This window comes from Delphinus delphis, chromosome 10, assembly GCF_949987515.2.
Source record: "Delphinus delphis chromosome 10, mDelDel1.2, whole genome shotgun sequence".
NCBI classification, from domain to species: Eukaryota; Metazoa; Chordata; class Mammalia; order Artiodactyla; family Delphinidae; genus Delphinus; species Delphinus delphis.
In genome coordinates, this window is record NC_082692.2 from 65798899 (window position 1) to 65819856 (window position 20958).

At 57.3% G+C, this 20958-nt stretch overlaps 1 protein-coding gene across 3 annotated transcripts; it reads right to left on the minus strand.

The window, feature by feature from the left end:
• Positions 1-5697: 5697 nt before the first annotated feature.
• On the minus strand, positions 5698-18366 carry MST1R (macrophage stimulating 1 receptor). 3 transcript variants are annotated; one of them, XM_060022526.1, is made up of 20 exons: positions 16988-18366; positions 14171-14359; positions 13968-14096; positions 13624-13794; positions 12780-12940; positions 12260-12425; positions 12010-12146; positions 11430-11591; positions 11241-11334; positions 10874-11083; positions 10626-10772; positions 10383-10545; positions 10112-10213; positions 9830-10036; positions 9472-9552; positions 9139-9320; positions 8935-9044; positions 8507-8672; positions 7986-8122; positions 5698-6222 (listed from the first exon to the last, which is right to left on the minus strand). In XM_060022526.1, exons 1-20 carry the CDS (start codon positions 18233-18235, stop codon positions 6039-6041), a joined length of 4146 nt encoding a protein of 1381 aa, XP_059878509.1. In that variant the 5' UTR covers positions 18236-18366; the 3' UTR covers positions 5698-6038. The 3 variants fall into 3 exon arrangements, with proteins under 3 accessions (XP_059878509.1, XP_059878508.1, XP_069397258.1); XM_060022525.1 differs by having other exon boundaries at positions 10874-11086; XM_069541157.1 differs by having other exon boundaries at positions 8435-8672; positions 10874-11086.
• Between the last annotated feature and the right edge of the window lie 2592 nt (positions 18367-20958).

Genomic DNA, 20958 nt, shown 5'->3' on the forward strand with positions numbered 1-20958 from the left:
TAATTAATTAAAAAGGAGCCTTAAAGGGCTCCCAGTGCAGCTAACCACTTGATAATGGAGTGAAAAGCAATGCCTGTTTCCCCAGAGGTTCATCTCTGCCTACTGTCCAAGGGCTCAGACACCAGCCCTCTGTCCCAGAGGCTGCACGTGGGTAGCACTTAGGTCTGTGGAGGGAGGGCACTGCAGGTAGGAGCACAGCCCAAGCAGAGGCAGGCTTCTGAAGAGACCCACAAGGACCTTGTGATCAACACTCTCTGGGTCCTGATGGGAAACCAAAGCCCCCCAGGAGGAAGGCTGTATCCTCTGTCTGTCTCTCAGCTCTACACCCAGCACTCTGTCTGTGTTTTCCTCTCCACCCTGTGAACTCTAACTTCCTGCTTCCCTGGAAGTCTCTCCTGTTCAGGGTGCACCCATTCCACAGAGGCAGCACCATGTTTGAAGGAGCTGGCACCTTCTCCCTGCCCCGCTGCTTCACCCCAAAGAAAGGCAGTCACGGTGCAGAAAACCCCAGTCCTAGAGGAAACTATGGCAGGGTGAGGGGTGATAATCCACTCCTCATCTGGGATGTGAAATGCAGAACCTGAGAGTGCAGGAGGACATGGCTTTTGAGCTTTAAGGCACAGGGAAATTTAAATAACAGATGTTTAAACAACCTTCCCTGCAAGCCATGGTGCAGTGACCCCTCTGCTGTGATGTGTTACAGCTTAAAAATAGCCCACAATGAACTGCTCTGAGCTCCAATTGACTCAAGCTTACGTAACTCTGCGTGAAAGATGGCCAGCCGCACCAGCCAGGAGGGAGGACAAGAGCACTGGCACCCCCCTGACTGCTGTCCACAGCTGGCTTAGGGGCTGCGGCCAGCTCCTCACCCTCCCTGGGAGCAGCCTCCCATCCAGGAGCCAGCAGCAGGGAGTGGGGGGAGGAGGCAGGACTTCATGCCTGGCAAGAAAAGACCTCCAACCACACCTGTGAAGGGGATGTAAGGAAAGCTGCCCTCCCTCAGGGTCCCTGAGGAACCCGGGCCCAGTGGAGGGTGGGGGCGACTTTACGAACAGATGGCTGGGGCTTCCCTGGTGGCACAGTGGTTGAGAGTTCGCCTGCAGATGCAGGGGACACGGGTTCGTGCCCCAGTCTGGGAGGATTCCCACATGCTGTGGAGTGGCTGGGTCCGTGAGCCATGGCCGCTGAGCCTGCGCGTCCGGAGCCTGTGCTCTGCAACGGGAGAGGCCACAACAGTGAGAGGCCCGCGTACCGCAAAAAAAAAAAAAAAAAAAAAGAACAGATGGCTGGACTTCCCTCTTCCCTGGTGGTGCAGTGGTTAAGAATCCGCCTGCCAATGCATGGGACACGGGTTCGATCCCTGGTCCGGGAAGATCCCACATGCTACGGAGCAACTAAGTCCGTGCGCCACAACTACTAAGCCTGCACTCTAGGGCCCGCATGCCGCAACTACTGAGCCCGTGTGCTGCAACTACTGAAGCCCGTGCACCTAGAGCCCGTGCTCCGCAACAATAGAAGCCACTGTGACGAGAAGCACGCGCACGTGCACCACAATGAAGAGTAGCCCTCCCTCGCCACAACTAGAGAAAGCCCACGCGCAGCAACGAAGACCCAATGCAGCCAAAAATAAATAAATTAAATAAATAAATTAAAAAAAAAAAAAGGAACAGATGGTTGGGTCAGAGAGACCAGGGCAGGAGCCCACGTGGGCAAAGTGACTGGGGCAGCCCAAACAATTCCTTTCACCCTTTGAAGAGGGGCCTCCCCAGCTTGGAGAGACATGTCAGCAGGACCGATGCCTGGCTGAAGCTGTCGCTACGTTGGAGCCCAGGGGTGGAGCTGACTCTTTGGGGGTCTCTAAGTCTCCATGGTCCAGGCCGCATGGAGCCGGTCAGGGGGGTGGACTTGTAGCATGAGAGAGGGAGCTCTGGCTTCAAAGCTGATCAAATCCTGTGATCTTGGCCACCAGCTGCTGCTTTTGAGTCCCCTGCCTTCCCTGATGCATTCCCAGATCCCAACTGCCCAGTCCAAGACTGACCACAAGTGTGCAAGTGGCTAAACCAACAAGAAAGGCAACAGATTGGAGAGAAGGCAAGGATGCCCCTGGCTCTCGCGCTCCCTCTGCCTCTGCCCATGCTGAGCCCCAGGGATTCAGCAACTTCCCTCAGCTCCTACCACCTGAGCTCAGAATAGGAACCATCATGGGCCTGGCCCTCAAGCTCCCACAGAGCAACAGTGAGACAGGCGAGGGCCAAATACAAGGGCCCTCCTGCCACCTGCCCAGCAAAGGCTGGCTCTCAGGACCACTAGTGCATCTGCTTCCCTTCCAATGTTTGGGCTGCAGGATGGGTGGAGCAGAAATTGTGGGAGAATGGGTAGCTGTGGAGGGACAGGAGCTGGTCCTGGGCTCTCTTGGCATCTAGGCTCATTGGGTTAAAAAACCCAACTGGAACAAACCCCAAAAGAATGGAGGGAGAGACTGAGGCTCAACTGGCCCCCCTGTGCCAGTTGATGGGGAATGCTGGGGGTGGTTCATCAAGTCATCCCCCCTCCTCCAGGCCGGAGTAGCTCCACCTCCAAGCTGGTTGGACCCTCACACGGGCAGAACAGAGGCTCTGAGTGAAGAGATGCTTGGTTCCTGGGGTCTTCATGGAGGAGAGTTCTCCAGCCCAGCATGGAGTAAACGGTGTTTTTCATCAGGGCCTGGCAGATACTGGATCAGTGCTCAGCTACCGATTCCTGGGGCTGCTTCTCTCTGGGCAGAGGCAATAAGTGTGAGAGGTGCATCCCAGGCCTTCCTGAGCCTCAGACACTCCCAGCAGTGCCCACGTCCCCCAACCCCACCCGGCAGTGGAGGGTCCTGCCCTCTCCTACAGGTGCAGGGAGTTAGTTCATGAAATGGCACCAGAGGTGGACCCGGGATCTCATGGGCTGAACCAAGGGAGTGGCGGATGAAGCCACTGTCCCAGAAAGTTCTCAGGATTTGAAATGGGGCTGTGTCTAGAGCCCTCAGGTGTGACCCCCTAGAGAACCTTTGGATCCCTGAGGAAATTCTCTGATAGGCTGGGGCTTTGGCATAAGGGGAATCTCAGACCAGACTCATGGTCCCCTATCAAAGCAGGTCGGTCTACCCCATGCTTGCCCTCCAGGTGCCAGACAACAGCGACACCAGTGGGCAATCAGGAGGATGTGAGTCATCTGCTGCTTCCTCAGCCCCAGCTTCCATCCTGGCCTTCCTCCAGCCTTTATTGGCACCTGCTGGGCCCCAGCCCCACTGGAGATGAGGAGAGGAACTGACACCAGCTCTCCACAGCTCATGATGGCAATGCTGGACTCCCAAAGCCCTGGGAGAAACCCGTGCTCACGCCATCCCACCCTAGTGGCAGGCCCAGGCCCACCAGGGCCACCAGCAACCTTCTCCTTGGACCAACCATTATTCAGGCCTCCCCCAAGGCAAAGGCAGTCCAGCCTTCATTAGCCCTGGAAACCACTCAGAAAACTCCTGGTCCCCCAGCCCATCACGGGGCCGAGAACCTATCCTCCCTTCCTCTCCTTCCTGGCGGCCCAGTCAGGAATTGGAACCCTGAAGTAGTTCCAGCTCCCGACACTCCAGATGGACTTAGGACTATCAAGTGGCTCTGAGAAAAGAGCTCAGAGCTTGGGGGCTGCAGCATCAGGGACAGCGGGTGCAGCTGTGGCAAGCACCTGCTTAACTGTGTCCCCTCCCTGGAGAATCCTGGCCCTGGAGGCCCTTGGCCCAGAAACAGGCCCAAAGCCCCACATTCTGGCTACACAGGAAACCCAAATCCCCTGAGCTTCTTCCGTCTCCATTCTCCGGGACTCCTCTCCTCGCTAAGCTTCCCTCCCATCCAGAGACCCCCTTCTCTCTGAGTCCCTCTCTTATGAACAGAGAAGCCCATGGTCCATACGCTGCAGAGGCCCAGTGGGGAAGGAGCCTCAGTCCAGCTTCAGTGAAGCCTCTGAGCCTTCTTCTCACTCCCCACCCAGCTCCAAGCCCCGGGTGACCCTTAGATCCCCAAGATGAGGTTAGGGCACAAGGACTACTAGTTGGAGGGATGGAGACAGTCCTTTCCAACTGGTACGGGGACCACAGCTGTGGGAATGCTCCAGGACATTCCACTCACCTCTCTCCCAGCCTCAGGGGTGACACAATGGGGGAGAGAGAGGCCAAGGGTCCCTGGCAGAGCATGCAAGGCTACAACCTCCTCTGTGCCTGCACTCACGGGCATCAGAGGTGTAGGGGTAAACAGGCAGACGGAGTCCATCTCTTCCCCTCTCCAGCTCATAGGCCCCTGATCTTCAGACCCTTGCACTTGAGCGTGAGAGTCTCCTTTTAAGCTTTACCCCTGTCCTCAGAGTCCTTTGGGTCCCCATATTTGGGCCTCCCTCTGGCCTGAGATGACAGAGTAGGCAACAGATGGGTAGAAAACAGCTAGGCAGCTCCAGTCCCAAGGAGACCCCCACTCTGCTTACCAGGGAGCTCTTGCCTAAACCCAGGGTTCCATGCATGGCAGGGCAAAGAGCTGGGGACTCAAAGGGAAGGGAGCCTACGCCCTTTAGCGTGAGCCAGGGTCTCCCAACTAATGAGATAGAGGCCATGGGGAACCCGAGCAAGAGAGAGGAACCAGGACTTCCCTGGTAGCACAGTGGTTAAGACTCCATGCTCCCAATGCAGCAGGCCCGGGTTCGATCCCTGGTCAGGGAACTAGATCCCACGTGCATGCCACAACTAAGAGTTTGCATGCCACAACTAAAGAGCCTGCGTGCCGCAACTAAGGAGCCTGCCTGCTGCAACTAAGACCCGGCACAACCAACCAAATAAATAAATAAATATTTTTTTAAAAAAGAGAGAGAGAGAGGAACCGCCATAGTGCATGTCCCGGGCTCAGTCACCCTGATACTCCAGTCATCCACACCAGCAGAGGCCAGCGACCCCCTCAGCATTGAGGGCACGGGGGAGGGATAGTACAAGGAGGAAGCTGTTCTCCTTCTCTGGTGGAGCCTGCCCCTCTAGTGGGTATTGTACAGTGGCCTTGACGAGTATAAATAGCCTAAGCAGTCTGCACCTTGAAGCTGGTGCCTTGAAAGTGTGGAGCTGAGGCCTTGCTGCTGGCTCATCTCTTTCAAGGCTGCAAGAGCAATGCTGGCAGGATTGGGGGGAAGGGGAGCAAGTCTCCATGACTTATCAGTGGCGGGGGGGTGTCGGGGGGAGTTGGGGGAAGGTCGCAGGTAGAGCAGGGAGCCCTGGAGTGAGGTTAGGGCCTGGGGAATGGGACAGGCAGACTGGGCAATAGGAGAAGCCAACCTGGCTGCTGCATATCTGGGTATTCAACCCACCCCTCTCGGTTCCATCCAAAAGCCCCCAGGACCCTGTAACCTGGATTTGGGCCTGGCCTCCCCTTCCTGTTCTCTGGAGCCTTCTTGCTGACTCAACCCCTTTCCAGCCTCAGGGTATTTGCATGTGCTGTTCACTCTGCCAAAAACTACCCCCCCCCCCCGACCGCTTCTGGCACAGTTCCCACCTGACAAAGTCTCAGCAAAAATGTCACCTCCTGGGGTGGTTTCCCTTACCTCTCTATTCATCTATCTAAGGCTATCCTCCATTCCCTCAAAGCAGCCTGTCTTTTTCTTCCATAGCACTTACCACAATTTGTAATTAAATATTTATTTGTTCATTTAATGATCTAAGGGCCAGTGGTCACCACTGAGTCCCCTGTGCCCAGCAGCCAGTTACACAGCAGACACTCCATAAATACTCACTGCATCAAGGATCCCATCACTGGCCCCCACTGGGGAGTGAGAGACCAATGTGCCTTGTAGCCCTCCTGTGCCCCTGAAGGTCAGGAGGCAGGGACAGGGACAGGGCAGAGGCCAGCCCAGAGGCAGCTTGGGGTTAACTCCCACCGCTATGCAGGTCCAACCCCCCAATGCCTGCCTGGGGCTGAGGTCACGTGGACTTTGGTGGCTCTGAGAGGGGCCGGGCCACCTATACTCCTGTGCACTGGTGGGGATGGTGACTATTCCAAGGGCATTTCTGCCTTGTCTGGGGCACCAGGGCCCACGTTCACGTAGGCCACAGGCAGCTGCACGTAGTGGTCCCCTCGCAACGCGGCCACCAAGCGTTCCACGTCCCCTGCCAGTGCTCCAAAGGTGGGTCGTGCTGCAGGGTCTGCAGCCCAGCAGTGCTGCATTACTGCGTACCTAGCGGGTAGAGGAAAACATGAGGGGCACGGTGCACCCCTACCCAGAGATTCTGTGTTATCCACCTGCTGTTAGCCCCCTGGCAGGCCACATGGGATGTAGAGCGGGTGACAGGGCCTGGTGCCTTGCATCAGCCAATTAGGGGCAGCTCTTCTCGACTGCCTTCCCACCCTGGCAGAGGTCAAATTGCCTCAGGGCTGAGAGGCTGGACTCCTGTGTCCTGTGACCTGGGTTATGTGATCTTGAGCAAGTTCCTTAACCTGTGTGTGCCTCTGGAGTCTTCTCTGATCACAGAGCTATTGGGGCATAAAGTGAGAGGATTCCTGTGAAGTTCTTAGCTTAGGCCCCGGCTCACAAGCTATCATGGTTATCATCACGTCTTCCAGGAAGGAAGCCCAGGTCCAGTGAAATGGGGATTAAAAGCCCTGAGATGTGTGGGGCAGCTCATTGCACCATGGATTCCAAGCAGAGTTTCTCTAGGTTTGTCTGTTGGGTCCTAATACATGACCCTTTATCTTGGAAATGTCATCCCTGCCTTAAATGATACTAAAAGTGATGTACACACAATAATCTCATATAATTCTCAGACCTCTGAGGGTGGTACTGTTATCATTCCAACTTCGCAGATGAGGAAACTGAAGCCCAGAGAGAAGGGACTTCCCCTGGTATGGAGGATGCCATGGTATGCCACCCAGTTTCCCCCCTTCATTCCCCCTGTGACTTCTGATGGCTCTTGGCTGAGGCCCCCTCTAGGAACTGGCCTAGGCAGAAAAGAAATGCCTCCTCCAAGCTCACACTCCTTCCTCAGGGACATCTGTAAGCAGTGACTAATGGAAGTCTGGAGCAAAGACCTGGGCCCCTTGGTCTCAATTTCAGAAAACTCTGAAGGGCCATCCCAATTACAGAGGTCCCCAGGGGATGGACTGCAGCCTCTGCTGCATCTGCATCACAGCCCAACTTCTCCCCCTACCTAGTCCTGCGTCCCTCGCCCCTAACCTACCAATAAACCCCCTGCATGTAAACCTCCATCTCAGAATCTGTTTCAGGGAGCCTGACCTGGAGGCAGATAGGCAGTGAAGTTAATTTCCCTTACTTTGAACCAGGTTCATTAGTGAAATAAATAATAAAAAGCAAAATCAAGGCAGGCAGGGCTGTGAGGAAGGGTGACTCATACCCTTCTGGAGCACAAGCTGGGTGAGACAGTAATCATCAACCACCTTTACCTATGACCTGGCTTTTCCTGTTCTAACCTCAAAGACCTCAGCACAGCTAAGGCATGCATGCTGCTTATGAAGCTGAACCACGCGACAGGCACTGATGAAACACAGCTGCTGCCATGCCTCTGGGAACAGGGAATCTGAAACTATATCCAATGAAGAAAACATTCTGATCTGGAGACGTGGAGGGGGCTAGTGTGAGAGCTAATGGAACCTTTCCTTGAGGTTAAGTAAGTGGAATAAATGGAAAACAGCCCCTCTTGGCGTGGTGAGGGGAGAAGAGTGCTGGGAAATCAAATCACTGGCCTCAACCCAGACTCTGAGTTGGGAATGGTGTTACCATGGCAACCATGATATCCCTCCAGCACCAAGCCTCGAACGGTGGTGGAACCACAGATGAGGAAACTGAGGTCCAGAGAGAGTCCCTTTCTAGGTCAACCAGAGAATCAGTCAGAGAGCCAGGCAAGAACTCTGTCTCTGGCCCCCTCCTCCCCTCCTTGTCTCTGGGGCCCAGCTCCCTCCCCATCGCCATTTCCACATACTCACAGAGAATCAGGGCAATACTCAGGCTGGGGCAGGCGCCGACCCTGGGCCAGGAAGTGCATGAGGTCAAAAGGGTCGATGTGGGGGTACGGTGGGGCACCCCGTGTCAGCAGTTCCCATAAGAGGACACCAAACGACCACTGTGGGAGGGGACAGGTGAAGGGACTCAGCTCTCGCCCTGGGGAGGACAGGTGGGCCCCCCCCAGGTCCTCTACCTCCTAGAGCCCTCTAGCTGGAAACGCCCCCAGTCAGAGCCCATTCCTCAATACTTCACAAGCATTTCCCTCTGTCCCCGCCCACCACCAGAGCCGTCCAGAGCTGGGGCTGGGCAGGGCCTGGATTGTCTGTGAGAAGCCAATGAGTTCACAGCCTCCTCTTGCCCTGACACCTGCCCAGAGGTGGACGAATGGGCTGTGGGGCTGCCCAGCGTGGGGATTCCCTGGGCTCATCACCATCCGGAGATCAATGGGCAAGGCCAAGTGTTCTCTGAGGCCGTGTGGACTCTGGGGCAGGTGGGGCCTAACCACGTCGGACTTGGTGGTGAATCTGTAGGTCTGCAGGCTCTCTAGCGCCATCCATTTGACAGGTAGGCGAGCATGGCGGCGCTGTTGGACACTGTAGTACTCCTTGTCCAGGACATCGCGGGCCAGACCAAAGTCAGCCACCTTGACTGTGAATGACTCATCCAGCCTGGGAGGGGAGAATCACACTCAGGACGGGCCCCCACCAGGCCCTGAACCCACCTGTTTCAGACCCTTACAAGGTTTCTGAGCCACAGTGTCCGACTCAAGCCTGCATTGGGCAGACAGGAAAACTGAAGCCCAGAGAGGGAAGGACATGCCCAGGGCTGCACAGCAAGGACTGGAGCATGGGCCTTCCCTGAGGCACCTTTAGCTGCACGCCCTGGTGCTCTGCCCCTTGGCTTCACCCCAACCTCACTCTGGCTGCTCACATGCAGTTCCGAGCAGCCAGGTCCCGGTGCACAAACTTCTGCTCTGCCAGGTACGCCATGCCACGGGCCACCTGCAGGCCGAAGCTGATGAGGTCCTTCACTGTGGGGCTCTGGGGGCACAGGTGGGTCAGTAGGCGAGGACGGAGCAGCTCCATCCCCAGCTGTTGCCCAAGCCCCCCAATCCAGGGCCAGCTGAGCACTGACCCGCTGGGGTGAGCGGATGAATTGGAGCAGGTCTCCGTGGCGCATATAGGGCAGCAGCACGCGGGGCAGCCCTTCAGGCGGCAGCACGATACCAATAAGAGCCATCACATTTGGGTGGTGCAGACTGCGCATGAGCAGCCCCTCACGCAGGAAGGCCTCCACCTCCTGCACCTCCGTGATGCCTGCAGAGAGGCTGGAGTCAGGCCCAGGGCAGGGAGGCCCTTTACAAGGGTCAGATGGGGAAACAGAGAAGAAAGGTCTCCTGCTCAAGGTCACTCAGAGCAGTGGTAGCACAGCAGGGACGAGTATCCTCCCAGCCTCTGCTCCACTTACGACTCAGCGACTTGATGGCACAGTGGATTTGATTCTGGGCCTCGTCTGTGTATTCTCCATGGTAAACAACTCCAAAGTGACCTGATGAGGGAGAGACAGTGAGAGGGGGCCCAGTGCCCAGGGCTCACACCATACCCTCCCACTGGCAACCAGACCTCAGAGCCCCTACTGGCCAACCTGACATTAAAGACAAGCAGCAGCTTCATGATGGCAGAGCCTGCAGCCCTCCCACACCCACGTAATCTGCACCAGAACCCACGGAAGACAGAATTCCTATTTCACAGATGAGCAAATGGAGGCTCAGAGTCCTGCTCAACTATCCCTTGAGCCCCAACCCCATCTGGCCTGGCCCCCATACCTTTGCCAATGACTCGGTCAGTGTGGGTGACTACCCACTCGTGGGGAATCAGTACATCCTTGACCTCGGCCAGGAGTGCAGAGTTCAGGTCCCCAAGCTGGATGGACTCTTTCCGCAGCAGTGGGACATGGGACCCATCCCCGTTGCCTGAGAAGGATGTTCTGTGGACCTGAGTGGTGGAATCCCGGCTATCAATGGCAGGGGCTGCTGAGGAAGAGAGGGAATGAGGGGCTGGTGGACCAGAGAGTATGGTCCCAGCTTCTAGCACCTCCACCATCTCACCAAGGCCATTTCTATAGTCAGAGCTTGAGCGGAGCAGAGGCAGAGGCATGGCTCCAGTGGTCCGGTCCAGGGATGCCAAGTCATCCAGGTTCGGAGAAAGGACTGTGGAAAAATGGCTCCTGGTAGCCAGCCACTCCAAGCTCCTAGAGGCTGACCCCTACCCAGGAGGTGTGGGCAGACCCCTAAGGCCTGGGCAGAGAGAGGATATAGGGACTTGGAGATGTCAGAGTTTGGGGGTGGGGTTGGGTCAGGATGGGAGTGGAGAGCTCACCTAGCTGTTTTCTCTGGTGGTAACTGAAGACCAGTATGGTGGCCAGTACAGCCACAAGCAGGAGCAGGGCCAGTAGGACACCGAGGAGTGTGCTCTGTGGGACCCCTTCCAGACCTGGCCGCACTACCTTGCCCAGGATGTGACACCCACCATCCACGCAGACCTGGAGGAAGGTGGCAGTTCAGGCCCAGCCTGTAGGTCCTCAACCCATGTTTCCCATAGAGGGCCAGCTGAGCTGCCTACCTGCAGTGGAGCACCATCCTTGCCAAGTTGCAGGGCGGGGGGAAGGGGGCAGACAATCACATCCCCCCGCAGCTCATGCTGGCAGCTCTCACCACCCACGGTCACGTTCACATCCACACAATCAGCCACAGCGCCCAGCCCAATGTACTGCAGAGACAGTCATGAGGGCTGGCCATTGCCCCCATCTCTTCCGGGCAGGCTGCAGCCTTAACGCTCCACTGTCTCCACCCCCTATCCTCCCCACTTACCTCAAACTTAACGGCATGCTCCTCAGGCTTCAGTGCGACCAGGTCCATGCTGGGTGGGTGGGGTGGGGCCAGGAAGCGAAAGCCAGGCAGTGTGAAGCCAGCAGCTCCATCCCCCTGGGCACTCAGGTTCCCCGTCACCCACCCCTGTGGTCCTCGGACCACGTATTCGGGCAGGCGGCACCAGTGCTGCTCCGGGAGCTGCCCCTCACACTGCTGGGTCCATGCGAGAGTGGTTAGCCCGGTATCCCACCGACAGCCACCCCAGACCCCTCAGCCCAGCATGGGCTGGGGCTGGAACTCAGGGGACTGGTGTGGCCTTCCTCCCTCCTGGCCAGTGCCCACTCGGCAGCTACCAGTGCCCACTCACCCTGTTCTCCACTGCCCTGCGCCCATCATGGAATGACAGCACGAGGTGCCTCACTGAAGTCAGATGCTGGCCATGGATGGTGACGTGGGAACCACTGTGGAGGAGAGCAGGGTGGTGGACTTGGGGTGCTCTCCGAGGCTGGATCCCTCATTCTTAGGAGACCAGAGCGGGCAAGGAGGTGGCACTTACGTGTAGCCACAGTTGGGGCTGATACCCAGCATGATGGGGTCTTCCTGATAGTGGAAGTTCCAGGAGCCAGGCACTTCGGCGCCCCCCACCTGCAGGCGAATGGGAACGCGGGCGGTAGCAGCCCCGGGGGGTGTGGTACATAGAAGTTGCCCCTCGCTGACCCTGCAGAACAGGGGGATTAGGCTCAGGGGCACCCTCCATGTGATGGCTAGGCCCGACTCCTCCAGGAGCCTGCTGACCCCTCCCAATTCCTCTGTTGGTCATCTCCACAACTTGCCCATACTCCATGGGTCTGTCTGAAGATAGGGTGGTCCCAGAAAGGCCTCCAAGAAGTCAGGGAGGGAACAGGTTCCCCCCACAGCCTTGGCTGCAGCCAGTGGACTCTGTAATGGGCTCTCTTGCCATCCCAAACCACCTCTGGGCTGGAGGGAGCAGAAGACACTTCTTCCTGGACCTGTTCCCTACACTGAGTGACTGAGCCCTCCTCCCCCTGCCCTGTCGGGGATTCAAGCCCCACCTGGTGAGGGCTCCCCTACGTGGGACCCTGTGGCCTCCCATCCCCTTTCCCACTGGCACTTACCGTTTCAGTAGGCACTCAGTCCCATTGACCAGCACAGCCCGGCTGGTGCCAACAGACAGGCCTTGGCCTTCAAGGGTGAGGCAGGTACCCCCTGCCCGTGGACCAAAGAGGGGTTGTACTGCTGTCAGCACGGGTTCCTAAGAGGGCATGGAGGTGGCTTAGCTTGGAGCAGGAGGCACTCCACTCTAAACTCTTCCCTGCCCGAACTGCCCAGTTGGCCAAGGGCACAAACAAGGAAAAGTGGCCTCACCATGAAAGAGAAGCCTCGCAGCATGGAGGTGCCATCTACCCGGAAGTGCTTGCCCAGTGGCATGTTGGTCACAGTGAGGCTGACGTTGGCAGGCCCGGCTTCCTGCGTGCCCAAGGGCTCCAGTTCACACTCAAGCTCCTCTACAAAGTCCTTCCGGGGTACTTGGCTGGGACATCAGGGGAACTCAGGTCAGCCAGGGGTCACACAGGCCTGGTTGCATGCCCACCACAAATCACAGGTCTCATCTGAGCTTGAAGATAGCATCTCTCTAGCCATGGCTTCATCCAGAGTCGGCAGGATCTGACGGGGAAGGGACTAGCTTTGCCATGACTCAACAGACAGGTAGGGCATATGTAGGCTCAAGAAGGGACAGAGATGTCCCCCCAGACAGAAAGCAACCAGAGCTACTACAGCTTGCCTCATACCTCCTTGCCCCATACAAGCAGAGGACAGGGTCTCACAGGGAAGGGGCTGCTTGGTTATCCCCATCAGGGATAGAAAGGCAGGGACCAAGTCGTACCTGAGGTTTGAGTTGCCTTTGAGCAGCAGTCGGCAGGGACTTTGACCCACAGTGACCTGATGGGTGCCCTCAGGCACCAGACCAGGAGGATGTAGGTAGAAGTTGGAGCCACACAGGGTCAGTCTTGTGCTGCCCCTTAGGGGTCCACTGTGGGGGCTGAACTGAGAGGGGAGGAGAAGATAGCCTGAGTCCCTTTATGGGTCAGGACTCTCAGCCCTGTCTGCTTTCCCCTAAGTTTTCTTAGGGGCCACACTCCTTGCCTGCCCCACACTCCAGTCACTCTAGGTCACTTGCTTGTCCTCACTCAATACTTTTCTGCCTCTAAGTCTTTGCATGTGCCATCCCCTCTGCCAAGAATACCCTCCTTGGGACTTCCCTGGTGGCACAGTGGTTAAGAATCCGTCTGCCAATTCAGGAGACACGGGTTCAATCCCTGGTCCGGGAAGATCCCACACGCCGCGGAGCAACTAAGCCCATGTGCCACAACTCCTGAGCCTGCACTCTAGAGCCCGTGAGCCACAACTACTGAAGCCTGCGTGCCTAGAGCCCATGCTCCGTGACAAGAGAAACTACCGCAATGAGAAGCACATGCACCGAAATGAAGAGTAGCCCCCGCTCACCGCAACAAGAGAAAGCCCGTGCGCAGCAACGAAGACCCAAGCCAACGCAGCCAAAATAAATAAATAAATAAATAAATTTATTAAAAATTAAAAAAAAAGAATGTTCTCCTTGTAAACACTGAAGACATCCCAGGCCTGAGGAAGATCATGGTTAAGACCTGCTGACCTCCACCCCAGGCCCGGTTTGTCCCACACTTACCTGTGCCCTGCCAGGTAAGCCATACCTTAGTAAGCTCGGGTGGGCAATGGTCCTGTTGCCAGGAGCCAGGACAATCCTTCTGCCGGCCACACATGCCCCCACACCATCCACAGCCCATGAAACGCTGTGCCCGCAGGCAACGCCCACAGGTAAGGAAGTGGCGGCAGCCAGGGCCCTGGATAGGTACCTGGAAGACCTTGGACAAACAGGTGGCTCAGGGGTGGCTGAAGGGGGAGACTAAGCCCCTTAGACCCCCTGGTCCTACTGTAGATCAGGGTGGGGGGACCTGTGTGTCAATGCCTCCTTGGATCTGATGGAGAAGCTGTGCTCCCAACAGCCCGGCCCCGGGCCCTACCCTGCCCACCTTACCTGGTCCCCAGAGGCAAAGAGCAGGTGGTCCCCAAGGCGACTGACATCCCGATGCACAGGCTGCCCATTGCTGCCCAGTGAGAAGTTGGACACGTACAGCAAGTAGTTGAGAGACCTGGCCAGCTCCACCTGGGACAGGTCGGCTGTGAGCAAAATGGGAACGGGGATGCCGGGACAAGGGGCCGTGGAGATGAGGGACCTACCTGCAGGATGCGCCCATCGGCTGTGCCCATGTGGGCCACTGTGACATTGTTGAGACGTGTCACGTGCAATGCAGTGACCTGCGCTGGTCCTAACAGCCCGTTGAATAGGTCCACCCGTAAGAGGCTGCTGCTGACCAGCAGAGGGAAGTGGCGGCAGCTGGTTTTGGGGCTGGGAGCCACCAGGCCAGGCTGGGGAGGGTCAGGGAAGGAGTCAGGGCTCATCTCCATGAACTGACCCTTGGGGCTTCTGTCAGTGACCACAGCAGCCTAAACTCCCACCCCTCACCTGGCCTGGCTGGAGAAGGCCCCAGTCCTGCCAGTTACCCCACTGCCTCCATGGGGCTCTCAGATGTAGCAAGGCCAGGGAAGAAGGCCAAGGCTGGAACGCTGGCTCCCCCTACGCCTTGCCCTACCCTGCCATGGCCATTCTCATAATGAGTTACTGAGTTTTACAGAGCCAACCCCATTCTGTCCTCACAGCCACGCTGTAGAGTGGGTTCTCTCATCACCCCCATTTTATAGATAAGGAAACTGGCTCAGAGAGGTTTGCTCACATGTCAAAGGCCTTATCGCCTCTCAGAAGACGAACCAGGTCGGAAGTCTGAGCTCCTGACCAGAGTCCTCTCCTGCCCCCTGCTGGTCCTGCCCTGCACTTCAACAAACCCTGTCCCCTCTTCAGCCTTCAGTCTCTCCACCTGCTTAAGGGGCTGAACTCTGAGGTTAACTGGCCAGCACAGGGTTGGTAACGTCGTCCTTCTCCCTCAGATGCCAAAGGTCTTTCTGTACCTCCAGCTTCTACCTGTACTTCCTTCAGGGTACGGGAGGGATAAACCAAGGCCTGAAGGCCCGGGTAAGAGGAGACACTAATTTCTCCCCTGCTCTTAGCAGGTGGGTGTTTGGGGGACACTCAGTGCCCCAGTGCAGAGCTGTGGAAGCTTCTAGGAAACCAGGCAGTGAGGGTATGGATGCAGGGTATTGGAGCTGGGTGCAAGGTGGAGGCAGGGCTCTGTAGCCCAGTAGCTTGGGACCCTCCCTTGCCAACCCTAAGGGTACTCCTCAAGGCTGATGGAAGGCCCCTATCAGACTAAGTATGCTTAACTCAGTCCTGAGACCTCAGTGCTGATTATAAGTCTTGGGAACAAGACCTCAGCATAGAGCTGGGCTCTGAAACTCCACACACTGGGTCTATAGGGTGGGTGGGTGGGGACTGGGACTCTGTCCTCACTGGAGGTGAGTAAAAGTCCTCGCCCTAGCAGGAAGCCAGCCAGGTGTTTTCAGTATGACTCAGGGACAGGTGGGGCTGTGGGGTGGAATAGAGGCCCTACCCTGGTCAGAGCTGCACCGCTGCCTGTTTGCCCCTGGGCTCCAGGGCTTGAGATTAGTCCTTTTGGAGCCTTGCACTGCCAAGTCGTGCTGGGTGTCTTCTGATCCCCTGACCACTAGCCAAGTCAGGGAGAGGTTCTGACTCCCCAGAGAGAAGGAGAGGAGGGCAGTCAGGGCTGCCCAGACCCAGACCAGGGATCTCAACCCCTAGGGCCTCCTCAACCCAGAGGGAGTCAGTTGAAGGAGGGAGGCAGAAGATCCCCCCACCCCTCATTGTGTGTAAATTCTCTCCCACCTCTGGGGCATCAATCAGAGCGAAAGGAGTCAGTGAAGAATATCACAGAAGGGCCAGAGCCCCAGGGCAGCCAAAGACTCAGAGAGCAGTGACTGCGGGTTAGCTCCGTGAAAGGCCACTTGTCCAATGCCATTTGTTTGTTCGTTCACCCCATTTCCTTGGCGTAATCTCTTGTAACGTAGGGTGGGACTGTTTCAATGGCTTCAAGGGATACGGTTTTGGGTTTGTCATCAGGGAAGCATTTTAAGGAATGTCCTCTTACTCTCTGCTCTAGCTCCCTGACACCATGGCTGAAGAGAACCTGGGTAGGGTCTGCAGGAAGGAGCACCTAGTTCAACATAGGCTGGGAGACCTCCTGCCTGGGGTGAGAAGGGCCCCATCTATGGTGAAAGTCTGGGACTCCTACATGGTGAACCAAATCCAATCAGCCCCTCCTAGGCCTTTACTCATCCCCAGATGTTTAGTTGCTTGCACAAGACCGGGGTGAGCCTCCTGGAATTTACTAGAGCCAAGCCACCTTCTCACTATGTCTTGAATCCTCCCCCAGTCACCCCATGGAGAACAATCAGGGGTGAGTGGGTCCAGAAAGCCCAAGGCATGCAGGCTCTCTGACAAGCCCCCATCTTCCAAGGCCCGGAAGGCTCTCTGGAACAGGGGTGGAGGGGAGCATTCTCTGACAACTCCTGCCCCACCCTCTTGAGAAAGCAGAGCAAAACAAGTATTCCCGCAGGGAAAGCGAAAACGTGTTGGTGAGTAGATGTGAGTCTGGGTGAATTTGTGAGTATCTGCCTGTGGGGGGGAGGGTGCTGTTTTTTTGTGTGTCCCTAAGGGTATATGTGGTGGGCAGGTAGGAAGGGACAACCATCGTTGTACCCAGAGTTTGGAAGTGTGCCTGGTAGAGAGACAGTTATGATGTAATCCAATTTTCACATAACAAGAGAAATTACCTAAAAAAGCAAGGGGCCACGGTAAGTGAGAGGGTGAAAGAGCAAAATGGTGTAGCAACAGGGTCTAGCCTGGCTGGGAGATGAGCTTCCAGTGTGGCCTTTGTTTGGCTGATTCCCTCACACCACCCCCTAAGAAACTGGGTGGAAGAGAAAACTTCTCCCTGCCTGCCCTCCCCGTCCCAGATCCTCTCAGTGCTGGAAGAGAAGCATGTGCACACTGCTCACAAGTGAGGGCCCTTTCTTTCTGCTCACCGGGTCAGGGCAAAAACTGGGCAACTGGAAGAAGTCGAGGCCTCGCCGGAGGCCAGGGTGGACAGGAGGCTCACAACAGCGCTCCACACCCTGCTCGATGAGAGTGTCCAGCAAGTCTACAGGAAACGCACAGACGACAGAGTTGGGATCCACACCTGGGCCGCTGTCTCTGCTAGCCGAGAAGACCCCGAATAGCACTTCCTGGCCCTCAGCGATGCTCAGCTCAGTGGCCAGTCGCCCGCCCACTGGAGCAGCGTGGGCTGCCTGCAACACCGGGTAGGGCTGTGCGCCCTCATGGGCCGCGCGTCGCCGGCGTTTAGGTGCAAAACGGCAGTCGAGGACCAGCTCGCGGTAGTCGCCCAGGTCAGTCTCGACAGCGCTGAGCCGTACCAGGCGCGTGTGTAAGGCGCCAGGAGCATCTACCACGTTGGCTGGCTGCACAGTCAGGAAATAGACGAAGGCTCCTGCACGGAAACTGTACACGTATTCGATGCGGTAGGAAGCCAGGTGCTCAGGCATCACTGACAGTGCTGCAAAGCCTGGTGCAAATCCTGAGGCGTCGGCCTTGAGGCGCCGGATGGACACTGATCGTGGGCTGAAGCTGGCGGCCACCGCCGAGTCCAGTGAGGATGCCACGTAGAAGTAGGAGGCATGACCCTGCTCAACCACGGTCATGAGGGTGCCCAGCGGGCTGGCTACACAGTCGGGACAGTCCTCCGGATGATTGTGGTGCGCCGAGAAAAGGCAGACTGGTGGCGCCAGGTGCAGGGCTGTCCCGCGGGGCTCTAGCTCATGCAGGAAGCAGCGTCCCCGAAGGCTGGAGCCACAACTGATCAGTGCAGGCAGCACCGGCTCCAGCACCAGAACCTGTGCATCTGTGTCTCCCGGTGGGCCGTGGGGGCCTGGGCCACAGGCCGCACACGTCTGGCAGCCAGGGGCCCCAGCAGGGCCGGTGGCCAGGCTCTCAACTGGCTGCAGATCAGGCCCAAGCACATGCAGGCGATTACGTGTGGCCACGAACACGGCACTCCCTTCCCTGCCGCCCTCGTAGGTTGCCACAGCCTGTACCGGCCGGCCAGCCGAGAAGCTGGGCACCAAGTACTCCACGTCAAAGTCGCAGGAGGCAGCATAGGGGATGCGCGGGCACTGCCAGGACCCTCCCGTCTCGGGCACCGCCGGCAGAAGCAGCAGCAGCAGTAGCAGCAGTAGTAACAGGAAGGGCTGCAATGGCGGCGGGTGGAGCTCCATCGAGGCCCAGATGGCGGCCCGCGGAGGTTCCTGCAGGCCCGGGCCTGGCTGGGAGCCAACGAGAAGTCTGGGTTTGGACAAGCGTCGAGCGCCGGTCCTGGGAGCCCTGGGGCACCGACCCCACCAGGACTCCTGAGATGCCCGCCGCCTTCTCCTGCCCTCGGGTCTGAGCACCTGGCGCGGGCGTACACACACGCAGAGAGGCCGGGGCTTGGAGCAAAGTCTGAGTGCCAGGGGCGGGGCGGACGGGGCCAGGGTGTGGGGGCGGGGACGTGGGCGGGGCCTGCTCTATGCCTGGCCTAGCCCAGCCCTTCTGCCTGTTCGACTTTCCTGGCCCTCGGAAGCCTGGGTCCTACACCTACACTTGGTCCCCTTTTTCTCAGTGGCCTGTGGGTGGGTGTGCGTAGAGTGGCCTGGAGAGAGGTTAAGTAGATCTGAGCTGTCCCGTCCTGCCCCCCACGACCGACTGGGCGAAGTGAGGGGGCGTGTTGCCCCAGCGCATTTGAGGACCACCTGGCCTATTTCTTCTCTTAGCGCCAGGATACAGCAACATCCTCAGACACTCGTTCCAGGCAGGGCCTGGGGGACCCACCGTGTGGGAAACAGAGGCCAGGAATGTGTGGAGAACCAGAGGGAAGGTGTGGAGAGACCTCAGGAGTGGCACTAGCCTCTGTGGGCAGAGACTATCCCTCTGTGGGCCTGCCCTGGGTTGACAGCGACAGGATGGTGTCAGCATGGTGCATTGCATCGCGCCTGCCCAGGGCAGGTGGGATTTATAAGATGGGGCCAGCCCTGTTGGCTGGACATTAGAGTCAGAGGAGAAGCAACTTATGTGGAGGCCCAACCCTAGCTCTGGTCTGTCCACTGCTGCCTCAGTAGGTGGAAGCTGTAGGATGGGGACAATAAAACACAAAATGTTGGCCTTCATTTCCCTCCCTGATATGAGGGAAACATGGGCTTTGGCTCTCAGGGCACCTCTAACCTGCTCTGTAAGCCATGCTGGGCCTCAGCCTCTCAGTCTCTGAAATGAGGGTGCAGTTCTCGCTAGGTGGTTACCCAGAGTTCTCTCTCCAGGCTGTGATATATGCAGGGCAGGGATAGGGGAGTCAACTCAGTTCTGCTCTTGCCATCTCTCAGCATCTGCTCCTTGGTAACTTGGCTCCCCGCAACACTGGAGGGGGGCCCTGGGGTACATCCTTAGCCTGACATCCCCTTCAGCCAGGTGGGCCTGGACCCTGGAGGGAGGGAAAGCATCACAGGGTGGCCCATGGCTGAGGTCTGAGGGACCTGTGAACTGTGAGTCCCAGAGCTTTGGAGGGTAACGGGTGGGGGTGGGGAGAGGAGCCCTCAGCCCAACAGGATTCAGCCTGACCCTACAAGTATCTCCTCTACTCACCATCCAGCCCATACTCCTTGTTCTTCCTTCCAGGAGCACCCTTTTCCCTTCCTTCTCTTGTAACTTAGGTGGCATCTCCTCCAGGAAGCCTACCTGATCCAGGCGGTGACAAGTCCATCTTGTGGGTCCCACAGACCCTGTGCTACACCTACCCCAGCACAGTTTACTCTGGATACCTGACTCCCCCCATCTCCCATTCCTAATGCTGGACTCCCCTACCCCTCCAGGCTGGAGCTTAATGAGCATCTGGTGACAGGGTGGAAACAGCACGGGGGCGGCCACACCCAGTGCTGGGAGGATACCGTGCCTGAGGCAACATAAAAGGCACTCCCTTCGCTAACCAGAATTGGCCCGGAAATGAATAAACACACATCAGAAATTATGGCACCATTCCTGTGTTCCACAGTCAACATGTCTAAAGATAGTCATGCAGGGCAAAACTGATATGAAACATTCCCTGCCCGGCGCTGAGACATGGGTTCTTGTGGCCCCTATTCTGCCTCAGGACATTGGGAGAGACTTATAGAGGTTGGGAGGAAACCTGAGGGGTCCTCCCCGTTCACCTGTTTTGGGGGTGGATGTGCAGCAGTCAACAGTTGGTTCTCTGCTGCCATCATGTGGCCAAGTTGTTGGCTGCCCCCAGGCTGGCATCTCCTCTGAGGTAGCCTTGGTCTTTGACAGCAGGCATCCACAGAGTGCCCCTTCCTCCCTCCTCATCCACTTGGTCTGTGGGAGGGGGGCAGGCAAGCCATGTGGGTGAAGTCAGCTAATGGAGCCTTGCAGTGCCGAATACAAGCACTTTCTCAAGGTGAGTTCACAAGGCCTGGCCCACGTTCAGCTAAGGACCTACCCCACTGCCCTTGCATTTGTCACCCTGAAGGAGTGCTAGCTACTTTGCCCTCTTTGGGCTCTCACTCCCCTCTGAACACTACTCCAGAGAACTAGTGCCAGCCTCTTTCTCCAACGCAAAGAGATCATCCTAATGACAGCAGGGGGACCTCTGTAACCACAATATGACCATGTCACTCTGCAGCTTTAAAACATTCTGTGGCTCCCCACTGCCAGACTTTTACCTGGAGTTTGAGAACCCTAGGCTTTAAAGACTCCTCCAGCTTCACTGTTACCCAGTCGGACAAGGTTCTTTACCATACCAGGTTTCATACCAGGTTCATCCCTTTGCACATGCTCGTTGCTCCACTAGGAACACCTTTCCTGTTTGTCTGTTGTCCCTTCCTTGCTCCCCAAACAGGTAAACCCTGCACTCTTAGGTGCCTACTGTCCTAGGTATACACACTTATCTAATTGTGACTATCTCTTCCCACCCCCA

What these genes read in the sequence shown, in the direction of transcription:
- MST1R (XM_069541157.1), bottom strand. Translation starts at nt 18,235, where the DNA reads ATGGAGCTCCACCCGCCGCCATTGCAGCCCTTCCTGTTACTACTGCTG. An exon ending in TGACCGAGTCATTGGCAAAG is followed by an intron (nt 9,553 to 9,829) that starts GTATGGGGGCCA and finishes CTCCCTCATCAG; the next exon opens with GTCACTTTGGAGTTGTTTAC. An exon ending in TGCCCATTGATCTCCGGATG is followed by an intron (nt 8,123 to 8,434) that starts GTGATGAGCCCA and finishes CCCCTCCCACAG; the next exon opens with TGGTCGTTTGGTGTCCTCTT.